At 36.9% G+C, this 12,637-nt stretch overlaps 1 protein-coding gene across 1 annotated transcript in view; it reads right to left on the bottom strand.

Annotated features, from left to right (window-relative positions):
• Positions 1 to 12,637, bottom strand: part of KIAA1755 (KIAA1755 ortholog) — a 986,731-nt gene that overhangs the window by 330,652 nt on the left and 643,442 nt on the right. The window contains exon 11 of the mRNA XM_044090195.1: positions 6,090 to 6,228. Coding sequence (XP_043946130.1) covers positions 6,090 to 6,228 — 139 coding nt within the window. The remainder of the gene's footprint in view (positions 1 to 6,089; positions 6,229 to 12,637) is intronic.

Genomic DNA, 12,637 nt, shown 5'->3' with positions numbered 1-12,637 from the left:
TACTCATAATTTCATCTTTTTAGAGCCCTTTCTTCTTACCCACATAAAACGCTAAACATATTTTACATTCGGTAAATAAGTCTTTGAAGTGCAGTTTCATATACACAGGTACCAGAAAGGATGGTGCCAGCCAAGAAGTGTCAGAAGTCTATATGAGCAGTATGGACATCTCAAAAGAGACAGCTGCATCAGCCTTGGCATGTTAGGATACTGCCTTTGGACATCTCAAAACACACAATAGCATTAGCCTTGGCATGCAAAGGTACTGCCTCTGGACATGTCAAAACATGCAGCTGCATCAGCCTTGGCATGCTAGGATACTGTCTCTGCATATCTCAAAACTCACAGCAACATTAGCCTTGGCATGGTAGGGCACTGTCTCTGGACATCTCAAAACCCATAGCAACATTAGCCTTGGCATGCTAGGGTACTGTTTCTGGACATCTCAAAAACACACAGCTGCATCAGTCTTGGCCTACTAAGGAACTGCTTCTGGACATTTTTATTTATTTATTTATTTTTATTTATTTATTTAACATTTGTTGACCGGGAAAGTCCGACTAGGTTCCACAGATCCTGTTTTCAGTGGAGGCCCGGGGAGAAATGTTCCAGACGCATGACTTTAGAATGTGGGAGGAAACTGGAGTACACGGAGGAAACCCACGCAAATGCAGGGAGAACATGCAAACTCCGCACAGAAGGCACCCCAGCTGAGAATCGAACCAGAGAACCTCTTGCTGTGAGGCGACAGCATTAACTGCTGCACCACTGCGCTGCCCAGTCTCAAAGCACATCTCAAAGTACACAGCTGCATCAGCCTGGGCGTTCTGGGGCACTGCCTCTGGACATCTCAAAACACACAGCAGCATCAGCCATGGCATGCTAGGGCATTGCCTCTGAGCATCTCAAACCACACAACAGCATCAGCCATGGCATGCTAAGGCACTGCCTCTGAGCATCTCAAACCACACAGCAGCATCAGCCTTGGCATGCTAGGGCACTGCCTCTGAGCATCTCAAAACACAGTGCTGCATCAGCCTAGGCATTCTGGAGTACTGCTCTGCCTCTGCTTACTGGTGTACAAAAAAGTGGTACAAATAGGAATAATTTTGAAATATTGATCTTACAAACTTAGAAAGTTGATAGAATAACAGGTTTTGCATTAGCATGAACTTTTTGAAGGATATGAAGTCTAAAACTCAAATGTCTGCCATTATTTTCTAACTTCAATATTTAATGATTTGTCACTAATTTGCCAGACAGCCACAATTTTAGGAAAAATGGACTAAACATACAAGGCAAAAATCTGGACATACTGTGGAAATCTGTACAGTTGAGAGGTGTGACTGCCTCTTTTTACTAGTGTACAAGTGAAAAGACTTTAGCACATCCCATAAAACACAGCCTGGTCTGGTCTAGTTTCTTCCCACAGCTAACCTGAAAAAAATGAAGGTTCTACAAGGCAAATGACCCATGGAAAGGGATGATTGCCTCAAATGGGTGATTTAGGATGCTGTAGCCAAATGATAAAACCAATGGAAATGTTTATAGGAAAAGCAGAAGAGGTATAAATATTAAAAGTTATTAAGCAGGACTGCGTAAGCAACACATTTACACTGCATTATTATCTCTCACATGGACTATGGGCTTATACTCACAAGATGGCTTTCTCTCATCTTCCATTGTATTACTAAGTATCTGCTAAATGATGACACTGTATCTTTAGTTCACATTTAGTGATTACCGCATAACTTTAATAGTTAACCTGGCTTAAAAATGCACTAGATGAGGCAGATATATTTTGTCTTTCTTGTGTCTGATTAAAAAAAATTAAAATGTTATCAATGGAATGAAAATATTAAATATTTACTGAGCACATAGCTCAGCTATGGTATACACTACTAACATTGTAGTGCAATTTGGTAAAATAATTATTCAACAAGTGAAAATGAATTTGATTGCAAAATTCAACTTTTGTTGAAAAAAGATACAGTTCAGAATCTGTAATTCTAAATTACAATTTGCAAGCAACAATACATCTGTTTAAGTTATTATACTGCGCTTCTCAAAACAAACTTCAAACACCCCCCCCCCAAAAAAAAATGGTGTTATAGCAGGTGAGCAAATCTAAAAGATAACCAGAAATACAAACATAACACTTAGAACAATTTAGAAAAATTAGTAAAATAGAATCTGAAATAAACCATATGCAGTAAGTAGTAAGATATAAGTTTTTTAAACACCAGCATTTTGATGAACATACTTCCCTTTGAATTAAGCTATTTCTTAGCAGGTACCTGGCAAGATGATAGTAGAGGCAATGTAGGGGCAGCAGAGGTTATAGCTGTGGTAGGGGAAGTAAGATGCGCTATGTAGTTATAGGCTGAGGGTTGAGTGACATATAGGTCTCTTCAGTGTATAACATGGAAATTGGCATGGTAGAGGTGGAGAGCCAACTCCACAAATGTATGGGGATAAAAAATTATTTTAATGATAAATATAACTTGACATAAAATGACCAAATTAAACAAGCAACAAAAACAATTACCAGGATCACTGCGTTTTTTGTCCTAGTTTAGGACTTCTTTAGACATGCGAATGCTACATTGTCACTCTCCTATATTTATACTAAATCATGCTGGGTAATTAATCCTCATTATCTAGTTAAATCACTAATTATCTGATACACACATCAAAAACTGCAGATGAAATCCTATAATGCAAACATATAAATATAAACATGCAAAATTTACTATAATCTATATTCAAGAATCCCTAACCTACAACATTTATAAAATAAATACTTAATTTAAATTCTTAATTTAAATGATCTATAAAATAAAATATAAAAATACTGTGAAGGGAAAAATATATTAACAGACTACTACTGTCCTATAGTGTTCAAATCTTATTATGACAAACCTAAATCTAATTACATATAAAATATTTAAAATGTTACAATCTTGTTAAAAACATCACAATTCCATTAAAAAAGTAATATGCTAGACCATAAAGGTACCATAAAATTGTTTGTATAAAACAATATTAGCAATAAAAACAAGACAAAAAATACAAAAATCTTTTCATCTTCTTAAATAAATACATAGATAAATACAAACTTAATTGTGAAATAACTCCAGGGTTATAGCCTAGCAGACCTAAGTTTTAAAACTGGGATAAGGAAGATATTTTCATTCAGTCCAGGACATTTATTGGCTTTTAGAATAAGTTACCGAAATATTTCTCAATATTTAATTTTTGTCTCCCATTGTCCCCCTCAGACATCATATGAAATTTCTTCCAAAACAAAAAATGAAAATATAGCATCCTTGCAGATAACAGCATGTTTGTAAATTGCATTTCTTATGTCTTTCTTTTGAACATAATATAAATGCTCATAATTTCTTCTTTTTAGAGCCCGTATATTTTCCACATTTATGTGTAGCCTTTCTTTTTCGTGTGTCTATGTTTTTATAATCATCACTCTCTAAATAATTTCTAATATTTCTATCCTTTCTATAAGTAAATTTTAGCTGTTGTTTAAATGTTACATCCAGGTCTGAAAAATTCGAAAATATATCCCGGTTTTTAGAAATAACTTTTTTAATAACTGTAGTGTCCCTATTAAAATTCATAACAAATGTTCCTGTCTGTGTCCTTGACTGTTTTACCATTAGATTATTATCTTAAAGGTCTTTAATTTGGTTGCTAGACTTCAAAATAACATTTCCTTTACCTAACACTGGACCATATATATGTTTTCTCCCTTCTCTTACTTCATTAATAACATCATCTATTAATCTATTAGGATATTTTCTTTCTAGAAACATTATTTTTAACTTCTCATATTAATTTCTGAAATCTACTTCATCTGAAGGCATCCTTGATATCCTAATAAATTGTCCTTTCAAAATAGTCCTTTTTTGTTTATAGGGTTGTGTGCTGGTAAAATATAAATATAAACTGGAAAAAGTACTTTTCATATAAATTGTCGATTTAAATTCTTCTTTAGTTGAAACCTTGTGTATTGTCATGCCAAGTTAATTGACCAAATCTTTACTTATATTACAGGCAAATTTAAGGAACTCTGTAGCATTACTGATATAATTTAAAAATTCTTTTAACTTCACTTATGTGTCATTTAAAATGATACATATATCATCCAAGTATCTTTTGTACATATGCCAACATTTTATATAAGGGGAACTAAAAATATATGTTTTCTCCCATCTGTTTAATAAAATATTCACAAAGCTGCGAGCACAGCATGCCCCTATAGCCACTCCATTTTTTTTGCTTAAAAAAATTAACCTTCAAAATGAACAGAGTTATTTTTAATTACTATTTCCATCAATTCTAATAACACATTAAACTCCTTAAAATTAAATTTCCTTTCTTCAGCCAGAGCCTTTTCAAACCACTCCATTCCTGTCTCATGTGGTATAACTGAAAATAAATCCAAAATATCTATAGTTACAAACACTGTATCCTTATATAAATTCTTATCAATACATTTTAGGAAGTCGCAGGAATCATTCAATATACCCTCTTATTCAATCCATACTGTTTTAATTTCATATCTATGTATTTTGCTAATGCATGAATTTTAGAACTATTCACTGCCACAGTGGGTCTTAGCGGTGGATTATATGCATCTTTATGCACCGTGGGAATTCTGAAATTAGATAGTAAAACAGGCTTTTCTGTCCATAAAAAAATTATAAGTATCTACGTCTATCATATCCTCTAACAACAGTTCCTTTACAACAAAATCACTTTTAGAGTAAGCAATATTCATTTTATTGTTGAGCCTCTAGTATACTTGGTTTTGTCTCCTAATATCTCCTGCATTTTACCAGCATACAGTATATTATCCATAATCACCATGCTACCCCCTTTATCTGGCCTCACAATCCTAATATTATTATTATTATTACTTAGTTCTACCAAGAGCTGTCTTTCTTCGAATGGGAAGTTAGAACTAATTATTGTTTTACTTAGCATCACTCTCAACTCCTTTTTTTAACTACTGATTCAAAATTTTTTAGTTGGGGATGTAGGGGGTCATAAGTACTCCTTCTCAAGTTTGTATTTTCACTCTTTTCTTTCACTTCTCCTAAATAAATTAAGTTTTTCTTTCTAATAAATAACTTAGGGTCTAGGAACAGCTTGCTAATATCACTTTTACTTTAGACCTTTCAAAAATACACTAAAATATGTTTAATTCAGCTCAATATTACTATAGTTAAAAACATTATAATTGTTAAAGGCAAACGTATAATCTTCCTGTAAAATCTGATCAACATTGCTGTCTCTGTTAGACCTATGTGCAATATTTACTTCATCTCTTTTGCTTATCTGTCCTGTCCTTGCCCCTTCCCCTGTTGTAGTTGTAGTGGATTGTAGGCCTGCTTTTTATCCTCTCTGATCTTCTTAAAGGGGGGAATTCTAGAGAGTCGAGAAACAGTAGTGGTATCAACACACATGGACAAAGAAATGAGTTTGGATGGAAACAAAAAGCACTACAGGTTGAGGGGAAGCCCAAAAATAGACAGGTAATGTGACTCTGTGGAATGGAGCCACTCAGGGGAAAAGCTAGCAAGTATCTATGGAAACACAAGTAAATCTGAAGGAGAAAGCAATGGCAGACAGCTGTTCCTTGGACCCTGTCAGTTTTTGTTCAAAAAGAAACAGGTTGCTAGAGGTGAAGAAACTTGATATTTATTTTATGAATATAAAATGGTGATATCTCCTCCTAATTATCCAACTGCTTCCATGACGAAAAGCAGCATACTAGGAATAGTAAGCTTTCATGTGAATTGTGGGAAGGGATGCTTCATACTATGATGAAGTTTAGCATGGTAAAACCAAACAGCATGATCCATCCCAGGCATGGCAACAACGAGAAAAGCATATCTGGGGAGAAGCAGAAACTGATGTGGCAACACATGTTGATGAGAATGGTTTTATGTCACAGACTAGAGATGTGCTTTAAAAGAGTTCATAACATCTGCACAGGGCAGGATACTTTACTTTGCAGATCAGAGCTGAAAACTCCAGTGTACTTTTTGTTAAAAAGGTTCCATTACCTTTTGGAATTCATCTTCCAGGGGCCTGAGCTCACGGAGGAAATCCAAATGCTGAAAGCACTGATTTGACTTTGTTACCAGTGTGTGGACTCCTTCTTCTACCTGATCAGCTAGGCGTGTCACTAATGCCATGGTATCCCTAATAAACAAAAACAACCAACACTGAATGACTGATGCATTTTAACAAAAAGACAAAACACACAGATAAACAAATAAAAACAACAAACATTGGCCTTCCACATCAGTGTTAATTTACAGTTCTGAATGCGCTTAATAAACAATGTGTGGTATCACAGTAACAAACACCTCAGCATACTGGATATTTGCTATAACCTTCATTTCTTCAGAAGAAGATTATATGTTAATTGTTCAGTTAATCATTCATTCTCAAATTATCAACTATATCCATTTCAGGGTAATTTGAAGCATCAGTTAGCAATGCTGCTTAAATCTCTTTGGTTTTCTGATTTGGTTCTCAGCTGGGTGGGCCTTCTGTGCAGAGTCTGCACATCTTCTTTTTGTCTCCATGGGTTTTTGCCGGGCAGTCCTGTTTCTTCCCACATCCCACACATGCAAAAGGTATATTGGCAATCTTCTAAACAGCCCATAAGTGTACATGTCAAGTGCAAGTAACTGAATGTGTGCCTCCTGTGAGGGGTTGATAACTAAATGTTTGGCTCCTGTGAGGGGTTGATAAGTGAATGTGTGCCTCCTGGAAGGGGTTGATAAGTGAATGTGTTCCTCCTGTGAGGGGTTGATAAATGAAAGTGTGCCTCCTGGGAGGGGTTGATATAGTGAATGTGTGCTTCCTGTGGGGGGTTCATAAAGGAATGTGTGCCTCCTATGAGGCGTTGATAAGGGAATGTGTGTCTCCTGGGAGGGGTTAAAGTGAATGTATGCCTCCTATGAGGGGTTTAGTGAATGTTCGTCTCCTATGAGGGGTTGATAAGTGAATGCGTGCCTCCTGGGAGGGGTTTAAAAATGAAAATGTGCTTCCTATGAGGGGTTGATAAGTGAATGTGTGCCTCCTGGGAGGGACTGATAAGTGAATGTATGGCTGCTGAGAGGGGTTGATAAGTGAATGTGTGCCTCCTGGGAGGGACTGATAAGTGAATGTATGGCTGCTGAGAGGGGTTGATAAGTGAATGTGTGCCTCCTGGGTGGTGGTTGATAACTGAATGTTTGCCTCCTGGGAGAGGTTGATAAGTGAATGTCTGCCTACTGGGAGAGGTTCATAAGTGAATGTGTGCCTCCTGGGAGGGGTTCATAAATGAATGTGTGCCTCCTGGGAGGGGTTGATAAGTGAATGTGTGCCTACTGGGAAGTGTTGATAAGTGAATGTCTGCCTCTTGTGATGGGTTGATAAGTGAATGTGTGGCTCCTGTGAGGGGTTAAGTAAATGTGTTCCTCCTGGGAGGGGTTCATAAGTGAATGTGTGCTTCCTGGGAGGGGATGATAAGTGAATGTGTGTCTCCTGGGAGGTGCTGATAAGTGAATGTCTGCCTCTTGTGATGGGTTGATAAGTGAATGTGTGGCTCCTGTGAGGGGTTAAGTGAATGTATTCCTCCTGGGAGGGGTTGTTAAGTGAATGTGTGCCTCCTGGGAGGGGCTGATAAGTGAATGTCTGCCTCCTGAGAGGGGTTGATAAGTGAAAGTCTGCCTCTTGTGATGGGTTGATAAGTGAATGTGTGGCTCCTGTGAGGGGTTAAGTGAATGTGCTCCTCCTGGGAGGGGTTGATAAGTAAATGTGTGCCTCCGAGGAGGGGTTGATAAGTGAATGTCTGCCTCCTGGGAGGGGTTGATAAGTGAATGTGTGCCTCTTGGGAGGAGTTGATACCTCAAGTAAGGATTAGTTCCCTCTGCTTTGTTCTTAATGATGTGCTGGCAGAGCTTCTGTCTCCTTGTAATCTCCAAGACAATGAATTTATCCTGGCGTATCCACATAAGACATGAAATAAGTACATGCATGTCATTGAGAACACAGGCAATATGTACAGCCATGACTAATAAAAGTAGGTATAGGAAGCTAACAGTGTTGTAGACAACCTGTTGGCTTTTGTCAAAACAGCCCTACTGATTTTGACTGTGAAATAAAACATGGATCTTATAGTTAATGAAAAATATACTATAAATTAGCTTTCTAGAAAGCATAGTACAATTGTGCCAGTATGAATTTAAATAAATCTGCAATAATGTCTCATGTCAGAATACAGGAGGTAATAAGAAAACTGTAAATAAAATTACTGCTCAAGCACCCTGAGCTGACAACCTCCGTATCCCTGCTCTCAGAAGCAAAATCTTGTTCCAGTTTTGAAAATGGTTTGTTGACAACTGGACTAGCAAAAGTAACAAAATAAACACAAAAGGTAAACGTTTAAGACAAAAGATTTTCATCCACAAATTCATCAACTTGCTGCAATTATACTCTGTAAATAACTTTCAGGTGAGATAGCAAAAGTAGCATTTTCAGCACAATACCTTAAATGTTTAACTCTTAAGACAAAAGACTTTCACATTGTGTGGGGGCTAAAGGATCAATATGGAAAGAATGAAATTACCAGATCCTTGAACTGACAGCTTTAGATTTCCTAACAGTAAACAGAATCACATTCAGTGGAATATATCAGTACAATACTAAGGTATTTTTCTTACAGCCTGAATAGCTCTGCTCATTATCCAGATGTTATGGTCCCAGGCTCCCATCTCATGTCTAACCCTCTCCTAACTCTTCATAATCACCTCCCTTAAAATCCTTTACATTCTTAACCTTCCTCACACTTAAAGCACACAGTGACATGATTACTGCTGGCTAACTGTTCCTTCACCGTAACTTTCTGGAACAGTCCTATACCAGATAGTCAGACCAGTTATGATCCAAGAGCTCAGTCATCTCCTGTTTGATGTCTACACTATAGACTGTAATCTCTCTCAGTCTGCTTCTAATAGATTCTGATCCTCTTCTAACAATATACTCTTCCTCCCACCCACTCCAGTATTCTTCTCTCCAGACTATCACTCTCCTTTTCACTGTGCATCTTCTCTCCTTTCCCGCCCCCTTCATCTGATACCAACATCTTTTGTCACTGTCTCTTTTTTCTGAGATATCAGCAATATCCCTGTCCTCTCCTGCACCACTGCTTGGAGCCCCCCACCTTCCTGTTGGTGGAGATCTTACATGTGCAAGCAATATGGCAAAAAAAATCTTCCAAACCTGCAGACAATGACAATAGGAGCAAATGCACTCAAAAAGTAAGAACATCCATGCAAAAAATCTGGGCATGTAATTATTGTAAATTTTAATCACCAAAAAGTACATAACGTGTCTTATTTCCAATAGGAATGTGGGATTCTACTCAGAAAAAAAAAACATTTAAAGAGCAGACAGTGACAAAAATGATGGAAAATATAAGTACATTGTCAAGGAGGCAGAGTAAAATCTGTACACTTTAATGATTTGTCCTGCAAACCTCTATCACATAAGATTTCTTATTTTTGCTTCAGAAAAAAGGAAATGTAAGTTGTATGTCCTCTTTCTTTAAATTACGGTTGCCACTGGTACAATATTCATGTAGTGTGGTTTTCTGTCTACTACAGGTTAACAGGTAAGTACTAGGCTAGTTACCTTGAAGGCCATTTTAAGTCAAGCCACTTTCCTTTCAAAGCTGAGAATCGAGCACTGTACCATGTGTTTGGGAGGTAAATACCTTAATCATTATGGCAACAACCCCCAACTTAGACAGCTTTAAAAATAACAAGTGATGAGGAAGATTGAAAAAAATTGTACGAAAGGATAAATAAAACCTGAAGAGAGAGACATACTTCCAAATATATATGGACATCCTGTGCAGTATTAAATCATGCCTGAAAATAGGAATGCTCTTCCAAAACAGGGAAAGCTGAGAGATCTGATGACAGAGGAGTTAGTAAAAGGGAGACGAGAAAGATTTAGGCTTGAGTGAACTCCTTATTGAGGTGTCTAAGGAAAGTGATGTTTTATTTGCTGTGAAAAATGTGTGATATGAGAACTTAAATTATTCTAGATGGATAAAAAATGCAACTGAAATGAAGCACTTGGAAAAATGATAAATATATTGGATTAAAACATATTATGGGCCTTCAAAATATCACAGTTTCAGTGGGAAAATAGTTCAAGCATTGTTCTTGTATTTATATCTGCAGGAGGTAAATCTTTTCAGAAATCAATTTTTGCAATTTTATAGGTCATAAACCAATATATGTCAATGCAATATGAGATACTGTTATTTGAAGAAAAGAATATAGAAACATAATGCCTACTGCCCTGGGGTATAGAGGGATAAGCTATGACTTCAGTCCAGGTAACGTCGGATTGATTAGTGTACTCCATCTATAAGGAATCACTGGGGGGAATAGGAAATGAGTGGTATTTCTGGCAACTCATCTATTCAAGAAGAAGGGATTTTTTTTCATTTTAGGGTTAACAGTCCTTGGTGAAGACCAGGGACTCTGACTTATAGACATGTGCATTATGTAGGCACACTGGGCATTGGATGGGACAGTGGGGAGGGGGCATAACAAAAAAGCTCTCTGCAGCTGTCTGAATGGCACCATACCTGAATGTAATGATCTCCTGTAATCCTGACTCACATTGGTTAATGCAAAGCATTCCCTGCTAACAGGGCTCTGATACGTGAGGTGTAATCCAGACAGGTGGCATGTATGTCAGAGCAGAAAACCGAAGAAGGGCACCAGAATATGGCTACTGATGGGGGGGGGGGGGGGAATAAAATCACAGAAATTCAGCATCTGTATTTTACATGTTTTTTGAAAACTGTGCACTTAGATTTGTTCAGAAAAGAAAACAAATGTCTGGGAATTATATGAATGCAAATATGACTAGTAGAATGAGCAAGATTTTCCAGCATTATTGTATAGGCTGAGTGGACCAATAAGTAAAACTGTATAAGAAAAAAAACAAAACTATATAAGAAAAAATGAAGTCCACAAGCTAGGTAGGGAACGCTCGACCCACAAACCAGTCAATGAAAAGAAAGAAATGATGACCTAAGATCCACGGCTGATGCAGCAACTCCACACTTGAATGTCACATAGAAGCAAAAACAACAAACAGAGACCAAGTAAAAAGGGGAGTGCTTTCACAGTCTGTAATATGACTGCTTCTTCAGACCTAATAAGAACAACTCTCCTACTCTATATATACCAATCAAATACCAATTAACTAATTAAAGCACAATGCAACTTGTTTAGTACTGTTTTTGTGAGGATAAAGACAATAAAATACATAAATAAACTTACACATAAATCCATCCAATATATAAACATCATATATAAAAACATCATGTATAAAAACACCATATAAAAACAAGTCAAAAGTAAACATAGCAGCAATATCTTTAAATAAATATACCTAATATTATATAAAGCTCTAAGGTTCAGTGCTTAAGCTGTCATGCCTTCAACAGTGGTTTTATAGAAACCGACTCATTCAATGCAGGAAACCTGTCTCTACCCAACCATATAATCCACTCTTGTTCTTTCAACTCGGTCTTATTTTTAAAGTTCAACATTGGTCACTTTCTTGTTCTTAATATAATTAAGATATTCAAGAATCCTCTCTTTAATTCAGAAAACCTGACTTTTAACCTGTCTTCTGTTATTATGACCACAGAACAGTACAGTTCACTTGGGAAGGGTTTGTCTTTTATCCCAGCCCAAAAGAACTGAATTGTCAGATATTATTTTAGACTTAAAGATGTTTGCTAGAAATGTTTCTTTACAACTACAGTTTCCTGAAAGTATTGAGAGGATGGACAACTTCAGGAAACCGAGTACTTTTATGCCGAACGTTCACCCACTCCTAGAGGTTTTTACTATAGTTTGTGATAATGAGATTCATCCTGTTTTATGTTTTGGGGGATATTGGGTGGGATGATGGCATAATGGTGAAGGTGTTTACCTTGGAGACGCAAGGTGCAGGGCTTGATTCTCACACAGGGTAATCGGCTAGGCTTAAAATGTCCCACAAGGGCAGTTAGCCTAGTACTAACCTATGAACCTATTATAATTTTACAGGCAGCTTTGAAACAGTTGAAAGAACTAACATCAATCGAAATCTGCCCAGCCAACAAAGGGGGTGGTATTGTGATTCTAGATAAAGTTTTTTACATTGAACACATGGTTCAGATGTTGAGTGAAGACAGTGTGTATACCCTTATTTCTAAGAGACAAGTCTTTGGGATTATAGAGAGGTTAGAATTTTATTTATTTGTGATAATGACGAATGCTATTAATGAAGAGTTATTAGAGTATTTTTTGGTTAAACATCTTGTCACATCATTTTCTATGGATTGCCAAAGGTACATAAAGATAAGATATGCCCCCCATGCATCCGATAGTGTCGATTAAGGAGTGGGCCACAGAACCCCTCCCGATTTATGTTGTGAAGAATCTACAACCTATACTTGACACTGTTGAGACTGTCTTAAAAGACACCAAGGATTTTTTTTTAAATGATTTGTTTCAAGTTACATGTGGTCTGGATGCTGACA

Source organism: Protopterus annectens, chromosome 12.part0 (genome assembly GCF_019279795.1).
Source record: "Protopterus annectens isolate FY-2018-M chromosome 12.part0, PAN1.0, whole genome shotgun sequence".
NCBI classification, from domain to species: Eukaryota; Metazoa; Chordata; order Ceratodontiformes; family Protopteridae; genus Protopterus; species Protopterus annectens.
Note: the sequence above shows the minus strand (reverse complement) of the source record. Positions and strands in the feature narration are given on the sequence as shown.